At 34.7% G+C, this 21,396-nt stretch overlaps 1 protein-coding gene across 25 annotated transcripts in view; it reads left to right on the top strand.

Annotated features, from left to right (window-relative positions):
• CNOT2 (CCR4-NOT transcription complex subunit 2) overlaps nucleotides 1-7,418 on the top strand; it is a 126,369-nt gene extending 118,951 nt beyond the window's left edge. For all 25 annotated transcript variants that reach the window (XM_069584644.1, XM_069584655.1, XM_070292354.1 and 22 more), the window contains 2 exons: nucleotides 235-379; nucleotides 6,268-7,418. In XM_069584644.1, the coding sequence (XP_069440745.1) occupies nucleotides 235-379; nucleotides 6,268-6,354 (232 nt within the window). In that variant the 3' untranslated portion in view covers nucleotides 6,355-7,418. The remainder of the gene's footprint in view (nucleotides 1-234; nucleotides 380-6,267) is intronic.
• Nucleotides 7,419-21,396: the final 13,978 nt, after the last annotated feature.

The following is a 21,396-nucleotide window of genomic DNA, read 5'->3' as shown; positions in this document are numbered from 1 at the left end:
AAGATGTGTGTATTAATTAAAGAGTGTGGTTTTAGGAGAAATTTTAAAAAGTCTTTCCTATATTTATTTTGCTAGGTTTGTATTTAATAACAATAAAAATCAGGGTAAAAAAGCATCAATATTCAAATAGTTGTTGTGTTGATTATTTTCTGAAAAGTGTTTTACAAGATGTAGAAAATGTTTGATGTGAGCTACAGGAAAAAATTAATTGTCTTTTTCTCTTAAAAATTGAAGTTTTAACCGTGATTGGAGATACCACAAAGAAGAACGAGTATGGATTACCAGGGCACCAGGCATGGAGCCAACAATGAAAACCAATACATATGAGAGGGGAACATATTACTTCTTTGACTGTCTTAACTGGAGGAAAGTAGCTAAGGTATATTTTTTTCCGTGTGCAAATGTGTAAATGTATAAATCTAGATTTTAATAAGAAGTGTTCTCTTTTATCTGTTTATATGTACCAGTACATCCATTCTAATAATGTGCCATATATTTGCTGAGTCCGTTGTCTCCACCTCCTTGGCTTGTTTTAAATTCTGGGAGTATCTGGAAGTAGTTCATTTTACCTATAGTTGAGGAAAATGATTGAACTTGGTAAGAAATTTTGTAATTTTTCACAAGCCTTGGTGACATTTGAAATATTTTTGTGTCTGCTCAGTTGTAAAATAAAGATACCCTCTTTCAATCCCGGTCATGTATTCTTATATTATTATTACTTTAAGCAAATACGAGATTTTCCCCTAAAACCAGTATATAAATAGACGTAGACTTTTTGAACACTTGCACTCATTGCAGGAAATATGGTTGAGTTTTTATTTGCAGGTAAATATAAAGAAAATTGCATGCATTAATCATGATTGTTCATTTGACTAGTATGTGAAATAAGTGGGGGGAAGAGGCCAATGGAAAATTGTTTTGGTTTGCCACTTTTCCTCACCTTTCTAACTGTCCCGCATGCAGTTTTCATCAGTGCTGTAGCATATTACACATTGGTGTTTAGTTCTTTGTGTAGGTACTTACTCTACCTGGTAGAAAATACAGTTCACAGTGTCTGATTTCATAACTTCAGGATTTCTCTGAGTGTTCTTTCCACTGACAAATCTAAGGATTCACAACTAAAGAGTTAGTTTTGTTGGTTTTATTAAATTTAAACAGAAAAAACTATTTCTTTTCATTGGATAATTTTTTAGTGTTTTTTTTTAATCAGCTTTACTAAACTGAAGAGTAAAATATTTTTTAGAGATCGTATAAGATGCTTACCAGATAATTATTACAAAATTTTACATCCCTAAAAGACTTCATATAAAACATGAAAAAAAAAATTGAAAAGGTGAGTTAAGAAAAAAAAAAAGACGACAACACATACAAAAGGTTAAACCTTTCCTCATTATTATTATTTTGGGGTATTTCTCTAATGGTAAATGTCATTGCTTCTCAGTCCAAGTCCAGATATCACTCTACACTGTACTGGAGTTATTTTAACAATTCTAATATGCATCTCTTGACTTTAAAAGGTAGATTCATGACCTAACCTTTTAGTTGAATACAAATAATTAATTACAAATAGTATATAGGACATTGTGTATATTAACCTGTTCTTTAATAAATATAGTGAAGTAGAAAACCATAACTCTTGTATCAGGATTTGAATTTAACTCCTGTTTATGCTGTTTATACTTTGACTTTGTACTAGTTTCCTTTCCATACCTGCTTCCTTTCCCTGGTGGCTCAGACGGTAAAGCGTCTGCCTGCAATGTGGGAGACCTGGGTTTGATGCCTGGGTCGGGAAGATCCCCTGGAGAAGGAAATGGAAATCCACTCCAATATTCTTGCCTGAAAAATCCCATGGACAGAGGAGCCTGGTAGGCTACAGTCCATGGGGATCGCAAAGAGTCAGACATGACTGAGCGACTTCTCTCTCCCTCCCTCTCTCTCCCTCTCCCTCTCTCTCTCTCTCTCTCTCTCTCTCTCTCTTCCTTATCTTTTAAATCAGAATGATTTTTACCTCTGATTATCATGTAGATTAATTGAGATTACGCAGGTACACATACACTGAGTGCACTGCTTGGCATACATTAGGTATTTGATACGGGAGAGTAGTTGTGGTAGTTTGTTGTTGTTGTTTTTATCAGTGTTATTATTATAGATTATTACCATAATTCCAGGACAGAGAAATTCTGATTGTTGTTAGGTCAGCAGTTCTAGCTTGCTTCAGAATTATCTGGAGGCCTTGTTTTATCATCTGGCAGATTGCTGGGCCAACCTGCTTTGTTTCTGGTTCAAGTAGGTCTATGGGTGGGATATGAGAAGTTGCTTTGCTAACAAATTCCCGAGTGATGCCAGTGATAATGCTGGTCCTTGACACCATAGTTAGAAAACCTGGTTCTATAGGAGGAGTATCTTTGGAAGGGAAAAATTCTAATAGTAAATAACTAAAGTTTGTTCTACTCATTTGAAGCGTTTTGCTCAAGATCATAAATTATTCCAAACATATGCAAAAAGAAATAGATATTTAAATCAGTAGATGTGTAATTTTAGTTGAATTTTAATTTGAAATCTGTGAGGAAATCAATTTACGTGGAAAAAAAAAATCAGTTTTCCAGAAAGAGAAATATTCAGAAACAACTTGAACATTAATAAGTCCCCTAATTTCCCACGAAAGCAATTTCTCAGGTAAATGTCATTTTAAAGAAAATTATATATGTGTGTGTTTATGTAAAGTAATAATTTTACCCAGTTTTGTCTGATCTCTCCTGTGTAAGTTGAGCATTTGCCTTAACTTTTACCTTTAAAATGTTTAGCTGTGAAGTTGAAAAATAAAATTTGAGAAATATCATTATCAAACTATTTTTGAGAAATCTTTCTTAAAGTAATTTGTTGGCCACTTGCACTGATATTCTTCAACAAAATTATTTTCATAGTAATGAAAATAAGCAGAAATACTGGTTTCTATCAAATATTAATATGCAGCTCTCTTCTTTTGATTCTATTTTAAAAATTCATGGACTTAAAACTTTTATGTTATATTCACAGAATAAACTTTTCACAAAGGCTTCTGGTTTTTTTTTTTTAAGGATGTTTTCACTGTTTTTCTAGAAATTGGATTAGGGATTAAGAATCCCATAGTATATTTATTAACAGACTTCCTCAAACTGTAGAAAATCCATTGATGTGCCATGTCCCAAGTCAAAGTCCCCATCTGTAAAGTGGTTGTGGTTTATTATTCACAGGTAAAGAACATGAATTTAATAGCATCAACTGATAAGAAGCCTTCTGTATGAATTAGTATTATAAATTAATAGCTTGATATTATGGTATTATTGAAAAGTATTGACCTGATCAAGACTGTAATCATGTTTTCAGTCATACTTGTATTTCACTTCTGCAAATTACTTAATGTTTTCAGAGAACTGAAGAACTATACCTTCAAGTAAAGGGATTAGATTACTTAAATCAGAAGTATACTTTCTCCCCTAAAATTTTCTGTGAGTTCTAGGATACAGCCCCATTATTTATATAAATAATTTCCTATATCTCAATAATGTATTTTCATAAAAATTTTGATACTGTAACCAAAAAAAAAATGCAAAAAAAATTTTACACCATATTTGCTTATTCTTTTTTAGATAATCTATTTTGTTGACACACTGTGTGATCTGTCCTATGTAATTAAGTTGGAATTATTAAATATCCTGTTAATTAAAAATTTTGTTATATACAGTCTCAATGAGTAAGATTTTAAAAATAATTTTACCCACGGAGAATTTTTAGGTGAAAATAGCTTTCTCAAACTACAAAGACTTAAAGTGTCAGAATTCTTTCAGGCTGAGTTTACCTTATGGGTCCAAGACTGAGTAGGATTTTTAATGTTTAGGATCCTTTATCATATCATAACCTATTATAGATGTGATTTTTAGTGCCTAGAACTCTTTCTAATCTTTAAACCATTTAACTGTCATCTACAAATCTTTTTTTCTATTAAAGCAATTATATGATAGACCTTCAAATACCTAATCTTTGAATATTTAAAAATTGTAAGTGTTCTGTTCCTAAAACAAATGAAAATTTATGTTCATTTATTCATTAGCCATTCATTATACCCCTGCTGGGAGACTCGCAACTCAGTAGTATTCTCAGTATTCTGGGCAGTAGATAGTGATACACAAAACAGACACACTTCTTGCCCCTACAGATTATACAAAAATGTGTGTGTGGTGTGTGGTACATGTGTACATGTAAGATAAACACGTATAAAAGATATGATCAGTAAAGTTAGGGAACAAAGAAAAAGTCTTGTAAGTCTTTATGTCTTTTAAGAAAAAAGACATAGAAGACAAAAAGTTTTTAAAAATGAGACCGAATTTGATCTCTTTAATTTCTGAATCTCTGATTATATAAAGTCTTTGAGATTTTAATTATCATATTTACTCCCTAGGTTTAGACTGATCTTCTAATATGATGAAGTTACTCTAGTTTAAATTCTGATAATACAGTGTAATTCACCAGTGTACAATGATGAGGACAGGACAATGGAACAAAATTTTAATTTCTGTATCTCAGATAGTGGACTATATGATTTGTCAGCTACAAGTACACTTTATACCCAATAACTACACATATTTTGGAACTAAAGTTAGCCGATTTTAATTGCTAAAGAATAATACAACAGGAAGATACTTTCTCCACTAATTTAGATACTTTGGCCAGGCAACAAATCCTTTTAAAACCTAGACAGGGTATCGAGAGAGGGAGAGGTGCCTACACAAAGCTTTAGGAAGGCTATGTTGAGTATGATGATGATGGCTGGTGTTTGCTGAAGTTTTACTGATAAGCAAATAAGCTCTGTGTCTTAGTTAACGCTAAAGTGAACTTTTTAAAAGTCATCACAGTGTGCCTTCCTTACAGTCACTGGACTGAATTTTTTCAACGTTATTTCTGGATAGAAGTGTAATTAAGTAGTTTTGGATTTGGGGCTAAAAATGTGTTACACCAGGAAAATCATGGGCTTCGGTGTCCTACAGGTCTAGATCCTACTCCTTGATCTGCCAGTTATTGTATGACTTGGGCAGGTTACTTGTGAGCTTCATTTTCCTCCAGTGCAAATATGAAGATAATGATGACTACTTTTCAGTTACGAAGATGAGAACAAAATTAGTTCTGTCTCTAGTTTTGACACATACTAGGCTTCCGATACCTGCTATTTCTATGATTCTTATTGTAATATCCTAAAATTTTAAATCTTTGGTTTTAGAACTCATGACCTAGGTTTTCATTGTAATAATGAAATTTTCACTTAATTTAATAATGAAAATATCTATCATGAATTAATTTGAAATAAAACAGGTAAAATATATTAAGCCATGGTACTGACATTACTTGGCTTTCTTTAGTGTGTAGTACATATAATGGTTCATAATGTTTTAAATGGGATTAACTGAGATGGTTTGTGCTACCTGAATTCAGGTTGTAGAATTAATAATTTTAGAACCTCTGGCCTTTTGGTTTAAAAAGGTTTGTTTCTTTTTTTTAATATACAAAGTTATAGTCTTCATCACTCTTCTTGATCTTGGTGAAGTATGAAGAATTTGCTTTATCATTCTTAAATTTTAAAGCTCATGTAGTGTTTTGAAAGTTTAATTAAAATGAGCTATATATAGTTCATCTTCAGATGTGCCTGTAGCAAAAGCACTGTCAGTTTTGGGGTGGCAGTTACATCTTTTCAGGATTTGAGGATTGTGAAGTGAGAAGTCTGGAGAGGTGTGAGTTTTCCCCAGATAATGACCTTAAAATAACTTTAATGTTTGTTTTTTAAAAAACATGTGATAAGACAAATTGAGAAATCCTTTATTTCTAAACTTTTTTCATGAAAAAAAAAGATGTTTAACTTTTATACGTCATTGAAGGTAGCTTTACTTTAAATTATAATTTTTAATACTTTTTATTAGCAATACAGTAATTGTTTCCTTCAAACTTTTATTTTTGAGCAAAAAATGCATAAAATTTGTGTCGTAAAATAGATGCTCGTGACTAGTCTCTGACTTTTATGCAGAAAGTCTACATTTTTGTATTTATCAGATAGAAACTACAGCACATTATTTTTCTTCAAGCTATATTTTACTTGGGAAAAAAAGAGTTGGTATATCTCTACATTCACATATCTTGTAGGTATTTAATTTGTTCATATAGTAAATAAAATATATTTTGACAAAAATCTGAGATCAGAGAGAGAGGAAATCATCTAAATTTTTAAATTTGGTTTTATAGGAGTTCCATCTGGAATATGACAAATTAGAAGAACGGCCTCACCTGCCATCCACCTTCAACTACAACCCTGCTCAGCAAGCCTTCTAAAAAAAGACTTCCCTTTTCTTGGGGTATGGCTGTCTCAGCACAATACTCAACATAACTGCAGAACTGATGTGGCTCAGGCACCCTGGTTTTAATTCCTTGAGGATCTGGCAATTGGCTTACGCAAAGGGTCACCATTTGAGGTCCTGCCTTACTAATTATGTGCTGCCCAACAACTAAATTTGTAATTTGTTTTTCTCTAGTTCGAGCAGGGTCTGAATTTTTTTTCATTTATTTTCTTTTTTTTTGCCAGCAGACAGACTTGGGTCTGTAAAGACAAGCAAGTACACTGACAGAAGTTTACCATTTAGTTTCTAAAATGTAAAAAAAGAAAACCCACAAAAGACTCAACAGAATTAGACCACAAAATTTGCATTGTTCATTGTAGCACTATTGGTAATAAAATAACAAATGTTTGTGCATTTTTATGTGAAGATCCTTCTCGTATTTCATTTGGAAAGATGAGCAAGGTCTGCTTCCTTCATTTTACTTCCCCTTCTGTTTTTGAAAGGCAGTTTCGCCAAGCTTAACGCAAGAATATCTGACTGTTTAGAAGAAAGATATTGCCACAATCTCTGGATGGTTTCCAGGGTTGTGTTATTACTGAGCTTCATCTTTCCAGAATGAGCAAAACACTGTCCAGTCTTTGTTACGATTTTGTAATAAATGTGTACATTTTTTTTAAATTTTTGGACATCACATGAATAAAGGTATGTATGTACGAATGTGTATATATTATATATATGACATCTATTTTGGAAAATGTTTGCCCTGCTGTACCTCATTTTTAGGAGGTGTGCATGGATGCAATATATGAAAATGGGACATTCTGGAACTGCTGGTCAGGGGACTTTGTCGCCCTGTGCACTAAAGGGCCAGATTTTCAGCAGCCAAGGACATCCATACCCAAGTGAATGTGATGGGACTTAAAGAAGTGAACTGAGACAATTCACTCTGGCTGTTTGAACAGCAGCGTTTCATAGGAAGAGAAAAAAAAGATCAATCTTGTATTTTCTGACCACATAAAGGCTTCTTCTCTTTGTAATAAAGTAGAAAAGCTCTCCTCACTGCAGTGTTGACTTTGATTTGAAATTGTGAACTTATTTCTTCAACATGAAAAAACAGAGAAGAAAAACTTTTACAACTGAATGGTATCTCTGAACAATTTAAAATGCAGTCTTTTTTTATTTTGGTTTTGACAGCTCATGTAATGGAACCATATACCATATCATTTGCAGGTTAAAAATGTAGACATTCTTAGTGTTAACCAAATCTAAACAAAGAAAACTATTTTTTAAGTGAATAATAACAACATTAGAAATAAAACTGAACACTCCAGACACTCAGTCAAAACACTTTGCTTTTGTGAGAAGTGTGTAAGAAATTTAATAGACCTTTGAGATATATCTTTAAGAAATAATGTACAAATTAAGCCAAAAAGGAGTGGAATCATCTTTCCCTTCAGTTTGCTTGCCTGGTTATTTCACGTACAAGTTGATAGATTCTTTTCCACTTAAAGATAAATATTGAAGTTATGAAAGTAGAACTAGAGATGGAAATTTTTTTTTAAAGCAATGATTTTTTATTCTTTAAAATTTTCATTTTTAAGCAGTTTTTTTCTATGAAGAATGAAAGTTTATTGACATTTACTAAATCATGTTTGAAAATGAAACATATAAACTTACTTGTATATCAGGAATATAAAATCACTCAAGATTTACCTTTTTCCATATATTTTGAAATAGGAGAAACTGACATCAAAATATCAAGATTTTATAATCTTTAGATTTAAACCAAAGCATCTCTTCTTTAGGAAGATGATACTTATGTAATTTAACTTTTGTGCAAATAAAAAAACTTCACAGAACACATACCTAACTTGGCATAAATAAGAATTAAATCCAGAAATCAATTTCTTAAAAGCAGATCACATTTTTTCATAATAATATACTATGTAAAATGTAACTTTTCCTACATAATCAAAAGAAACGGGTAGAAAAAAATGGAAGGGGCTCTTTATTCTTACAAGTATAAACATAACAAGTGTTAGCACTATCACGATTGGGACTGTATGAATAACTCACAAAAACAAGATAGCTCGTCAGGTGGTTTGGCTCTCTACTTGTTTGTTTAAACTGCTAAATGCAAAGTTTTAAGTGCATATTTTTCCCGTTTTCCGAGTTCCTTTTTACTCTGAATCATCAAAATGAGAAAATTCTTACATGTAAACAAACTTTTTATAACTTGTTGATAGCAGAAAGTGCCATGTTCTTGACTTCAAGTTTTAAAATTCTATCTGAAAGCTTTAAAATACTATATTAAACTCTTTAACACACTGTTATATTCCTTGGTTTTATAATTTGTGGTTACCTATGGACAGAAGTTGACCTAAACTAATATTTCCAGTTGCCTTAGATTTAATTCTGTTAACTTTTCCCTCTATAACTAGTGACACTTACATTTGTTAAATAAATGTCGTGATTATACTATAATTGGCTTTCTGAAACAAAAGCTACTTAGTTGCAAAAGAAAGTCCTTTCAGCTGTTTAGTTTCAGATGTGCTGCTTGTGGTGATACTGTAATATAAATTTCACCTTTAGGGGTTTTTCACTGCACAGATAGTTTTCACTGGATACAACATTTTAATTAAGAAATGAAATTTTAAATTCTCACAGTATATAAATTTTTCCAGTTTCCATTTGTCTGGTCTTTTCCTTTTTGCCACTAAACTTGGGACACAGTAGGTGCTTGATAAATACATGTTGATTGGTATAAATGGATAATTCCAATTTGAAAATAAAACAAAGCAGTGGGCTTTGAAATAACTTTTCTGCTGTAATTCCATTTTTAAAAGAACCTTTTTAGGCATTTTCAGTTCTCAAAACGTTGAAATTTTTCCCACTCTAGCTAGTCCTTCTGAATCTTCCTTCATTCCAAAACCATAGATCTTCCATTCTTTTGCTTCTGAGCATGGCTGCAAAGGAGGACTCACTTATTTTAACTTAAATTTGCTTAATAGCATCAACCTTGCAAAAAAAATTGCTGAGAAACTAAATGTGTATATGTGTAAAGAAAGGGTATGTCCGTCTTTAACGTTCTCTTCACCATGGTTTGTCTGTGAGTTAACAAAGAAGATACAGGAATACCTGGTAACTGGTTCTAAAACAGTCTCTGGAAGATGACATGAGCCATATATATCTCAGTGTCTTTAAAACGTAGATCATAATGGCAGCCAAGTTTGTCTCTTTGCTGCTAGTGCTACAGCGTCACTAATGAATTAGATCATACCATGAATAGATGACAGATCTAGGAGATGAAGCAAATAAACACATTAAAAGTCAAAATTGGAATCTCAATCTAACCCAGTAATCTCTTAAAATTACATCAACTAGGATACATTGCACCAGAAAAATTACTTAGTTTTGCACTTTGGTTGCTATTGAGTAAAGCCTGGTGGGATATACCATGGCTTAAAAGTTGTTCATATGTAGATCAAATTGTTATTTTATTGCCAAAAACACTAATCTAATCTTCAACTACATTAACACAAGTACAGTGCTCAGAACAAGATAGGAAAGTTTGATGTATTTTAAGAGCTACCATGACTAGGGAAGGCAGGAGAAAATGTGACGTGCATTCTAGCTACCAAGCAACACTCTTTAAGTGTTTTACATGGATTAATATGTTGTCTTAAGCATAGCATCAGAGGTAAGGTTTTTGAGTATCCTCATATGTTAAAGTATCATTAAAAAAAAAAAACCCACCAGGAAGAAGGAATGTTTAGCATTGGAGAATAAACTTTGGAATCAATAATCTGTCTTCAGGTATCAAACGAGCTATCGCTGAAAGACAAATTTCATTTGTGTGACTGAAGGGCAGAACTACAACCAGTAAAGATTTCAGCACAATATTAAAATGTAACTGAGATGAGATTTTGAAAAGAGTTCATTTGTAAGGCATTAAATTCAACATGATGTAACAAAGGAGAGACTGGCTGGACAGTGTTCTGTGTATAAGGTAAGGAATTGAACTGGATGACTGAGTTTCTGTCATTGATTGAAAACGTATTTAAGTGGGATAATTACTGTATCTCAGCAAACGTAATTGCCAACAATTTTAAGGTACCGTTATTTTGTATTCACAAAGGAACAAAAGTAGTTCAGTTAGAGAAATCACAAATTTCAAAATGCCTAGCAGTTTCAAAGATGTCACGTATGGGAAGAACTGAGTTAATCAGATGCAGCCCTCGGAGGAGAGACAGCAGACAACTATGGGGAGACATGGTGGCTGTCTGCAAATACAAGAAGGATTTAAATGAAGAGGGCAAGTCTCAAACCAGCAGATGGAAGTTGAGACAATTTTTTGTTCTCTATATGAAGGTGCCTATCCTACAGTGTTAAATGCTTCATGAAGTGAGATTTCCATCAACAGAAATGTTGAAGCAGAAACTAGGTGACTGTCAGAATTGCTGTTGAGGCAACTATCTTTTTGAGTAAAATGTTGGATTTGATAACTTCAGCTCTTTTCATATGTTGATACTCTTCTTGATCTGAAGTCAAAGAACATGATGTCATCAGGGCTAAAAATTACATACTGAAAACTGATTAGTCTAAAATGTGCTCTTAGTCATAGGTAAGGTTTACTTTAAATTACTGCAATATCTCTGGAAAGATTTAATCCAAAAAGGCAACTTGCATTTTTAATTTTGGAGTAGGAACATGAAACAGTAAAGCACAAAGACTAGTAAATCATGTGCATGTGTATATTCCCCAGATTTATTTATGTTTGCATTTAGTTCTACATTCAAAGGAGAGAAGAGTTTTAAAAATTTTGAGGTGAATTTCACTAATACCTTGTATTAGTGTACAGTCTCCTGTTTTCTGTCACATTGGTGATCACAAAAATTTGATTAAGCAATACTATTTTTTATTCATAAAACCATTAAATTTGATTATAGAAAGCCTAATTTGGATTGAGACAGCTGCAGGAACTCACTCACCAGTTATCCTCTACTTAGGCAATTCTCAAACTGGATGTGCACAAGAATCAACTGGGGAGCATATTAAAAATATATTTTAGGTCTCATGTTTACACACTGATTTTTTAATATCTATGGAGAGGCCAAGAATACAAAATTCAGTTACATACCACAAGTCATTTCTGAAGTTAGTGAAGTACCACTTATACTATTCTGTGCCTACTGTATAAGTATTAACTAGAATAAAATCCTCAGATCCTGGTGAAACTCAAACCAAGTTGATCTTGGGATAATGCATTACTGTGTATCGAGGGCATCACCCAGGGTTCTAGTACAGACGCTGCATTGTTAACAATAGTATTTATTAGAGCAGAATACTGAGGGAGTTAAATCCATTTCCAAGTACAACACAGCAAAGATGCTTTTTCTCTTTTTTTTTTTTTAAACCTTAGTTATTTCCTTGGGATATTTTTGCTAGACATTAGATTGCTACTTCAACTTATATGGGTAAAAACTGCTAAGGGCAGTTAGGTGCACTATCAACTCTATGTCCATCAACTGAAAAGTTGTTTTTTTAATCCAGTCATTTAAATAACTTCTTGAAAATGCCAAGAAGTCAACGGTGGTTTTCACTGTCATAATTTCCTATTTATCGAAAACCCAAGTTATTGCATAGTCTTAACAGCTTATGGCCACAACTTGGCATTTGCCAAAATATTTAATACTTTAGCTAATAAACTACTTATCTTCTTTATAGCAAAACTTAAGTTTTCACTTCTAAGGCCTGAGAAGGCATCTATCACACCACAAATATATTTTGACATTTTTGTTAGAGAAGGTGAGATAAAATAGCCCTTGCCCCACATGGTAGCTCCTTTAAGCAACAACTGAGGATAACTAGCTGAGGAAAACAAATTCTTACTATGAATCAGAGCTAGTCTCTGAATTTTCATAAGCATACCCTGAAACATAATGTTCTGCTAACATGCATTTGTATTTAGCCTAAGTAACATTTTGACCACATAATTTAATTTTTAAAACTTATAACAGGTGATGTTTTTCTTCCAGACCAATCTATTCTCTAGTATATACTGAAGATAATTTTAGGAATAACACTTGAGAGTTCTTTAAACATTTTGGAAGAAATGCATCAAATTTCAAAGAGTGTTATGATGTCAACAAATGGCCGGGTGTACAGGATTATTTTTAGGACCAGCTCTATGGTTACTCATTTATAATAAAAAGACTTTTAAATTGAACTTTGAAATTGATGATTATTCAAAAATATACAGCTCAATGAGAAAAAATTACATGCAGGAATGATATAAATAGTTTTATCCTTTGTACAAAAATAAAGATTTAGGGCAGCCAGAATGTTTTGAAGCTACCTTTAAATCTTACATACTGAACATTTATTTTAAGATGTAATTACCATATGTAACAGTTGCATGAAAAAATGGTCTGTTTTAAGAGAAAATTTGAGCTGTTAAATATTTTTCCTCTTAGGAGTCAGACATTTTTATTTTTAATGTTTTAGGTTATAATCTTCAAATGGTTAATAGTCTTCAGATATAAAACAAGTTATGTCCCTTTATTGAGTGGAAAATTATACCTGTTTTTAAAAATAATTTTTTTCAGCTCACTCTAAATGATTTAATATTTGAATGTTAAATGAGTTGACTTGCATATCACTTTTTGGAATCCCAATTCTATCTAATGAATAAAGCCAAAATCTTTTTGCAGTTATATTGTTCATTAGTGAACAGCAATGTCCTCTGTCCCAGAAATGTTTGTCAGCAGGAAAACATGGAAAAGAAAGGTTCAGACTTTTGTTTTAGAGAATGTTTCCAACCTCCAGTTATCTATTTTTCTTAGCATTTTGGTTTGGTTTTCTAAACCATATCAAAAGAGAATACCAAGAAATTTAAGAATAGCCTAAGAAAAAAGGGCCTAAGGACATGACAGTGGTCTTCCCATATCTTAAATTTGTAAGGCAGATTATCATTTGTGAGACAGACTATCTTTAACCTGTGTAACACCAGAGGGCAGAATAAGGATATTTACATGGATGTTACGGCAAGGCAGATTTCAACTTACAAGAAAATACTACACCATAAATGTTTTAAATGTCCAAAAATCAAATGAATAGCATTAGGAGTTAATGACTTTTTCATCACTGGCAGTGTCCAAGCAAAATCGAGGAAGCTATTATTAGAAGTATTAGGTGATTCCCTGCATTAAGAGGAAGATAGACTCTTCTTCTGGGGCTTCTCTGATAGCTCAGTTGGTAAAGAATCTGCCTGCAATGCAGGCGACCACAGTTTGATTCCTGGGTCAGGAAGATCCTCTGCAGAAGGGATAGGCTACCCACTCCAGTATTCTTGGACTTCCCTGATGGCTCAGCTGGTAAAGAATCTGCCTACAATGCTGAGACCTGGGTTTGATCCCTGAGTTGGGAAGATCCATTAGAGAAGAGAACAGCTACCCACTCCAGTGTTCTGGCCTGGAGAATTCCACAGACTATAGTCCATGGGGTGGCAAAGAGACATGACTGAGGGACTTTCATTCACTCACTTGGGCTTTTCTTCTACCCTAAAATGATTTAATGATTTGTGTTAACATCTCATTCCCTGTGTTTACCTCTACAGTAACAGAAGCTTTGAATAGCTTGAATTTAGTCTCTCTGAAACCTGAATACTACACTTAATCTCCCTCTCCTGCATAACACAGTACTACTTATATTTGTTATGCATCTAAAAATGAGCTATTTTCAACACAAGTATTTCTGAGTGAAATTAAAGAGGAGGACCAGATGAAGTCATCAACTCCTGCATTCTCTACCCACTGCCCTCCCGCCACCGCTGCTTCATAGTCAGGTTTCACAATATGGATTTTGATCAAGGCTAACCATACTTGAATATACATATAAAAGCACATTTGAAATCCACTTGTATTACCTACACTTCTTTTGTATTGAAGACAATAATTCCTTAGCAATGGTGTAGTACAGAAGAAGGGATTTCCCTTGTAGCTCAGTTGGTAAAGAATCTGCCTGTTACACAGGAGACCCACATTCGATCCCTGGGTAGGAAAGATACCCTGGAGAAGGAAATGGCAACCCACTGCAGTATTCTTGCCTGGATAATCCCATGGACAGAGGAGCCTGGTGGGCTACAGTCCATGGGGTCACAAGAGTTGCATGTGACTTAGTAGAGTAAAAAAAGAGTAAAAGAATGGGCCATGTACTATGCCATAATAAACACATGCAGAATCTTGGAAGAGGTATTTAATTTTGTTCCTCTTCATCTCATGGTAAGATTAAATTAGAGCATTTGCTTATAGTAGGTGTTCAGTAGACGTTGGTCCATTTCTCCAAAGACAGACACTCCCCCTGTTAGTCACTGTACTAAGAGGCACTTTCCATATTTGGGAATTATTAAATGACACAGAACTGGGAACTGTTAAGAGAGTAATATCTAAGTTTTCAAAGAACATGGGAAGAACAAAATCAACTTGGAATAAAAATCATGAAATGTTCCAGTCTGAAACATCCGTTATGTCAAACTATTTATTCTTAATGTTAAGACCAAAACTTATTAGCTTCATGCTTTCTAATTTCAAAGCTGATGTCCCTTTTACTACATTTGTATTTATATACATAGAAGTTCACTTCCATTAACATGAAAGACTGACAGATGGCAAGAATTTAGGAAATCCAACCAGCACTTCCAGTACAGTATTATGAATTTACTAATATGAAGTGATTATCTGGGCTTTTTGCTTTTCTTTTTCAATTGCAAAGATAAAGGCTATATGCAAATAAATTTGAACTTTGAAAAAATATTTTTAATAATTGTTATTTACTATTTAAAACAAAATGCAAAGTCTTTGGGAGCTTTTTTTCCTACTTAATATTTAACTAGGTAATATTTAAGATTCCTTCCTGTTCTAACATGATTATAACTATCTAAAAATAGTAAGTCATGTTCTCAATGATAATTATGTGCTCAATATCATAGGTAAAGTTTATAGACAGGAAAAAATAAAAGCAAGTAGAAAAGACAGTGGCCATAGGAAGTTTATTTAGAATGTAAAATTCTGACGCTAATAGCAAATATTTTACTTCTACAATGAAGCATGGCAAGAAAGTTAATATTAGCAAGCTGGAAATGATTTATTACAACTTTAAGCATTTTTAAAGTTAAGACCAAAGAAAGAAAACTTAATTTTCTGTGACAATAACAAAATCTAAATTTACATTACTAAATGAAAAAGTTTGATAAATTTTTTCTATATATTTTTTGTTTTTGGATCACTCATGCTTTCATTCATATTTACTCTTCTCGAATTGCAAATGTCTAAAACCTATCCAGCATGTGAATTTTAATGAGAAAAGGTGATGATACAATATTAATGTTCTCCCCTATATTTTAGCTATCCAAGTGTGTAGTTTCAGTTTGAAAAACTTCATAGTGTGCAGATGTTGAAAATCATTTATAAAACATTTTCCCAACATATTCCAAATTCACTTCTATTCCTAGCCCTACTTATGATCATTCTTTTTACAATGTTTTAATAAAGGTACATATACATATGAAATTGTATATTGCAACTTTAACATCAGTCACAGGACTTCTTGAGGAATATTGATCTTGAGAACAAACTATAAATAACAATGGTTTTAATGTCTTTGTTTAGATGTTTTTTCTTTTAAAGAACTTCATCAAGGCTTGACCACGATTCTCCTGAAAACATTGCTGTAATCAAAGAAGTACATCAAGTAAGTTAGTCTGGTCCTGAGAACTGCAGTTTAAATCTCAATTTTAATTGGTGGACAACTATGCAAAGAAAAGACTAGCTTTTCCTTTTCCTGTGTTGCCTCTGCCCTCCACAGGAAACAAGATGCTCAGTGGCCTCAGAGTTCAGAATCTCTGACGTCCTAAGTGTTCTTACCATTATCCTAACTTAAGAGAGTCGATGGTGACCTCTTTTCAGAAATTGAGGGGCTGACATATCCAACCTTTCTCGGAAATGTGAAAAGGCAGCCCCAGTTCAAATAAATGAAACTCTAACACACAGCGTTCCATTAAGGATAAAATACAAGTATGGAAAGTCTTTTTAATATGTTTGACTTTTAGTAAGAAACACATGAAATAATGAAAGGTTCAGAAGAGAAGCAAGCTAATTTAAATAAGAATTAAGAGGAGTAAGTTCAGCTCAGTCGCTCAGTTGTGTCCAGCTCTTTGCGACCCCATGGACTGCAGCACCCCAGGCTTCCCTGTCCACTACCAACTCCTGGAGCTTATTCAAACTCATGTCCATCGCATCCGTGATGCCATCCGACCATCTCATCCTCTGTCATCCCCTTCTCCTCCTGCCTTCAATCTTTCTCAACATCAGGGTCTTTTCCATTGAGTCAGTTCTTCACATCAGGTGGCCAGAGTTTTGGAGTTTCAGCTTCAGCATCAGTCCTTCTAATGAATATTCAGGACTGATTTCCTTTAGGATTGACTGGTTGGATCTCCTCACAGTCCAAGGGACTCTCAAGAGTCTTCTCCAACACCACAGTTCAAAAGCATCAATTATTTGGCGCTCAGCTTTCATTATAGTCCAACTCAAACTAATAAGGGACAGAAACTTAACGAAAAGTGTTGAGAACTATAGAAAAATTCCACAAAAGCACAAGTTTAAAATGTGACTTTAGAATTTGGTAAAGGTGATCTCTTTGGTTTCCCGTGTGTTAAATGTCTAGTTTAAAACCAAAGATGTTGGAAGAGTTGGAGGACAGAGGAGTAGGGAGCCTCTAACCTGATCCCTTTAGCAGCTGCCTCAGCCTAAATGGGAGGGGGCTTTTGGGGGGAAAGTTGAGCAGGACTGGAAGAAGCAAAGTCTTCGTTTAGCTTGGTATTTCAGAACTGTTTCTCCTTTGTGATTAGGCGTTAAGCAGCAAATGTTCACAATCTAGTCATCTCTATGTTCTCCTCCCATTGAGCAGGCCCAAGAATTGCCTTTCCTGGTATCACTTATGTTTCTGTAGCCTTCAACACTTTACCACCTTCTTATTCATCAGCCCATTCACTCTTCCCAGGGAAGCAGAGGAATTGCTATTAGCCAAAAGTCTAGTGAGAAAAACTTGAAATTAAGCTTAGGAGAGACCATTCATTAGTGGACTTCTGAGCAAATCACCAGACCTCTCTTGATGTGAACATCAAGGATTAGCCAAAGTCATGTGGCACTTTGTAAACAGTAAAGCACTCTGCTGACGTCATCCCCACCCATCAGCTAATGACCCCAAGGGCAAGAGAGATTCAATAACTTGTCCCAAGTCTTGACGTTACTGAGCCAGGAATTTAGCCCCCTAGTTTGGGGCCCTTTCCTCTACCTTGAGGAACTGCATGGATTTCCCAGTAAATGCTAAATATCTCAGCACTAAAACAGCCCTGGGGAAATCAGGAGGTCCCCGGGTCACTGTCAAGTACTAGAACCTAGATATTGTAACCCATAGAATAACCTGTCTGTCTCCTCCAGTCACTGTGGTCCTCAGAGCCAAGTTAAGCCATCGGCTTTAAAAATCCTGGGACCATGCTGTGTTGTGTGATGGATAGGTCCTCAGCTGCTAGCCCAGAGCGTGGATGAGATGATCAGAGAGCCAAGAGAATCACAAGGTCACAAAGGGGCAGCCTAAAGACAGCACTACAATAGTCCTTAGTCCCGCAACTCCTGATTGAGCTCTCTCAAATGAATAATAAATCCTAGCCCCTGACACAGATGTTCTGTGCCTTGGGCAGAGATGAGAATAAATAATACTAATATTATTTGACAACAACACTACATGACAATTATATGACAACAACACTATTAATATAAGTACGAATGCTCAGGAGACTCAAATATTGGGACACTGACTTATACACTAAACTGTGGGGAAGAAGTCTGGGGATCCTTTGTCAGGGGAATGAATGGAAACTAGTTCCTTAGGGGAGCAGTGCCAAGTTGGGGTGGGGCCATGGAAAGTGCATTCGCATCCCATTTGGGCTTGGGTGATGCCTAACCAAAGCTGACCCACAGAGTCAGCTCCTGGGTTGGATTTTTGTTTTCCAGACATCCGACACAGTTTACCGAATGACAAGCAAACCTCGGGGATACTGTTTGATCTTTAACAATTATGATTTTAGCATAGCACGGGAGCAGGTGCCCAAACTTCACAGCCTTAAGGATAGGAATGGAACACACTTGGATGCAGGTACAGTAGAACAGAAAAGAAATATTTCTACTACCTATGTTTTTGTTGAAAAGGGAGAACAAAAGCTGCATCAACAGGGCCACATGTTTCAAAAAGGTGAATATAATCATATTTCCCTGTGGACACGAAGAACATTCTGATATATTTGCTAGTTTTCTGCCTTTTTTTAAATTAATTTTTAATTAATTAAAAATTACTGGAAAAACCATAGCTTTGAATAGACGGACCTTTGTTGGTAAAGTAATGTCTCTGCTTTTAATATGCTGTCTAGGTTGGTCATAGTTTTTCTTCCAAGGAGCAAGTGTCTTTTAATTTCATAGCTGCAGTCACCATCTCCAGTGATTTTGGAGCTCAATAAAATAAAGTTTTTTCACTGTTTCCATTATTTCCCCATCTATTTGCCATGAAGTGATGGGACCAGATACCATGATTTTAGTTTTTTCAATGTTGAGTTTTAAGCCAACTTTTTCACTCTCCTCTTTCACTTTCATCAAGAGGATCTTCAGTTCTTCGCTTTCTGCCATAAGGGTCGTGTCATCTGAATAGCTGAGGTTATTGACACTTCTCTGGAAAATCTTTTTCCAGCTTGTGCTTCATCTAGCCCGGCATTTCGCATGATGTACTCTGCATGTAAGTTAAATAAGCAGAGTGACAATATATGGCCTTGACATACTCCTTTCCCAATTTGGAATCAGTCTGTTGTTTGATGTCCAGTTCTAACTGTTGCTTCCTGACCTGCATATAGGTTTCTCATGAGGCAAGTCAGGTGGTCTGGTATTTCCATCTCTTGAAGAATTTTCCACCGTTTGTTGTGACCCACACAGTCAAAGGCTTTGGCATGGTCAATAAAGCAAAAGTAGATGTTTTTCTTGAACTCTCTTGCTTTTTCAATGATCCAGCGGATGTTGGCAATTTGATCTCTGGTTCCTCTGCCTTTTTGAAACCTAGCTTGAACATCTGGAAGTTCACAGTTCACACACTGTTGACGCCTGGCTTGGAGAATTTTGAGCATTACTTTGCTAGCGTGTGAGATGAGTGCAATTGTTTGGTAGTTTTAATATTCTTTGGCATTGCTTTTCTTTGGGATTGGAACTTTGGGGATTGAAAACTGACCTTTTCCAGTCCTATGGCCACTGCTGAGTTTTCCAGATTTGCTGGCATATTGAGTACAGCACTTTCACAGCATCATCTTTTTGGATTTGAAATAGCTCAGCTGGAATTCCATCACTTCGCTAGCTTTGTTCGTAGTGATGCTTCCTAAGGCCCACTTGACTTTGCATTCCAGGATGTCTGGCTCTAGGTGCTTGATCACACCATTGTGGTTATCTGGGTCATGAAGATCTTTTCTGTATAGCTCTTCTGTGTATTCTTGCCACCTCTTCTTAATATCTTCTGCTTCTGTTAGGTCCATACTGTTTCTGTCCTTTATTGTGCTCATCTCTGCCTGAAATGTAGATGCCGTGTAGGGCCATCCAAGACGGATGATGGCTGAGAGTTCTGACAAAACGTGGTTCACTGGAGAAAGGAATGCCAAACCACTTCAGTATTCTTGCCTTGAGAACCCCATGAACAGTATGAAAAAGCAAAAAAGTATGAAAAAATGAGTAAAGAGCAGGAGGCTAGATGCCAACAGTTTCTTCAAATACTTTTAGAATAATTATAAAGAAGAAAAGTGACTAAATGCAGAACTTGAAAAAAATGGATTTAAAAGCCTTTAAGAATTTAAGACAATATTTTCTGTTGTTTGTTCTCTAGATTTACTTGGAAGACTATCTTGCCTCAGTTTTGAGGCAAAGGTTACATTCACACAACTCTCTGATCTTTAGAATCATTGAAAAGTGAATCATATTCATTAAATTATTTTTAGACAACCCCATCCCTGTGCTTTATGAACAGCTATAGGAATTAATTCTGCCTCAAGGTTAAGTTGCTCACCATATCAGAGCTATGAGATCCAAAAAATCTAATCTGTTCACCACTGCCTCAAGAAGGCTTTAGCCTTCATGAAAAGGAAAATAATTATAACCTACTGTAGGAAAGAGATTCACACTGAAAATCTGTAATCTTAGGTTAATATGCTTCAACTAATAAACTCACTTTTTCTTTCAGGTAGTGTGTGTAATCACTAACAATTGTCTTTATGCCAACAGAAAGGGAAGAAAATAATAAAATAGTCTCGCAAAACTTGAAAGGTATTAAAGGACAAAGTCTTCCTGACTTGGAAAATTTCCAAACCCTGCATCTTCTTAATTTATTCAGAAAAACACTTGGGGTCTTCCTGTAATTAAATTTGCTTTTACCCCTTGCTTGGAAATACCACATAAAGGAGTGCTTCAAAGCAACAGATCAGGACCTCAGTAGAAAAGTACTATACCAGTAAACTAACATTTGAAATCCAAGAAAGAGAAGTCAAGAATTTGGTGTTTCCATATTCATCAGGAACAGAATATGAATATATGACTGAATTTAATTAAGAATATATTCATTTGGGACTTGCAAGTCAAGAAAAAGACATGTTTATATGTTTTGCCAAGTGAATACTCTGATGCTTCAAAATGTAGGTCGAAATAGTTCTCCAAGTTTGATATTTTGATAGCAGTGTGATTTTAAAAAGATAATCTTCTTTTTAAAAGTCAAGAAAAGAGCAGAGACTGAGGTATGCACAGGCGAGGTGGGGAGGTGGCATGGAGGGAGCAGCAGAAAGAATTAGGAGAGCAGGGCGCAGCTCTAGAAACGGTACCTGTCCCAGAGTGGGTCGGCACGCCGCTGTCGCTTCGTACAGCGCTCCTGGAAAGCTCATCTACAAATTTCGAGATGGGCCAAC

This window comes from Ovis canadensis, chromosome 3 (assembly GCF_042477335.2).
Source record: "Ovis canadensis isolate MfBH-ARS-UI-01 breed Bighorn chromosome 3, ARS-UI_OviCan_v2, whole genome shotgun sequence".
In the NCBI taxonomy this organism is placed as follows: domain Eukaryota; kingdom Metazoa; phylum Chordata; class Mammalia; order Artiodactyla; family Bovidae; genus Ovis; species Ovis canadensis.
Note: the sequence above shows the minus strand (reverse complement) of the source record. Positions and strands in the feature narration are given on the sequence as shown.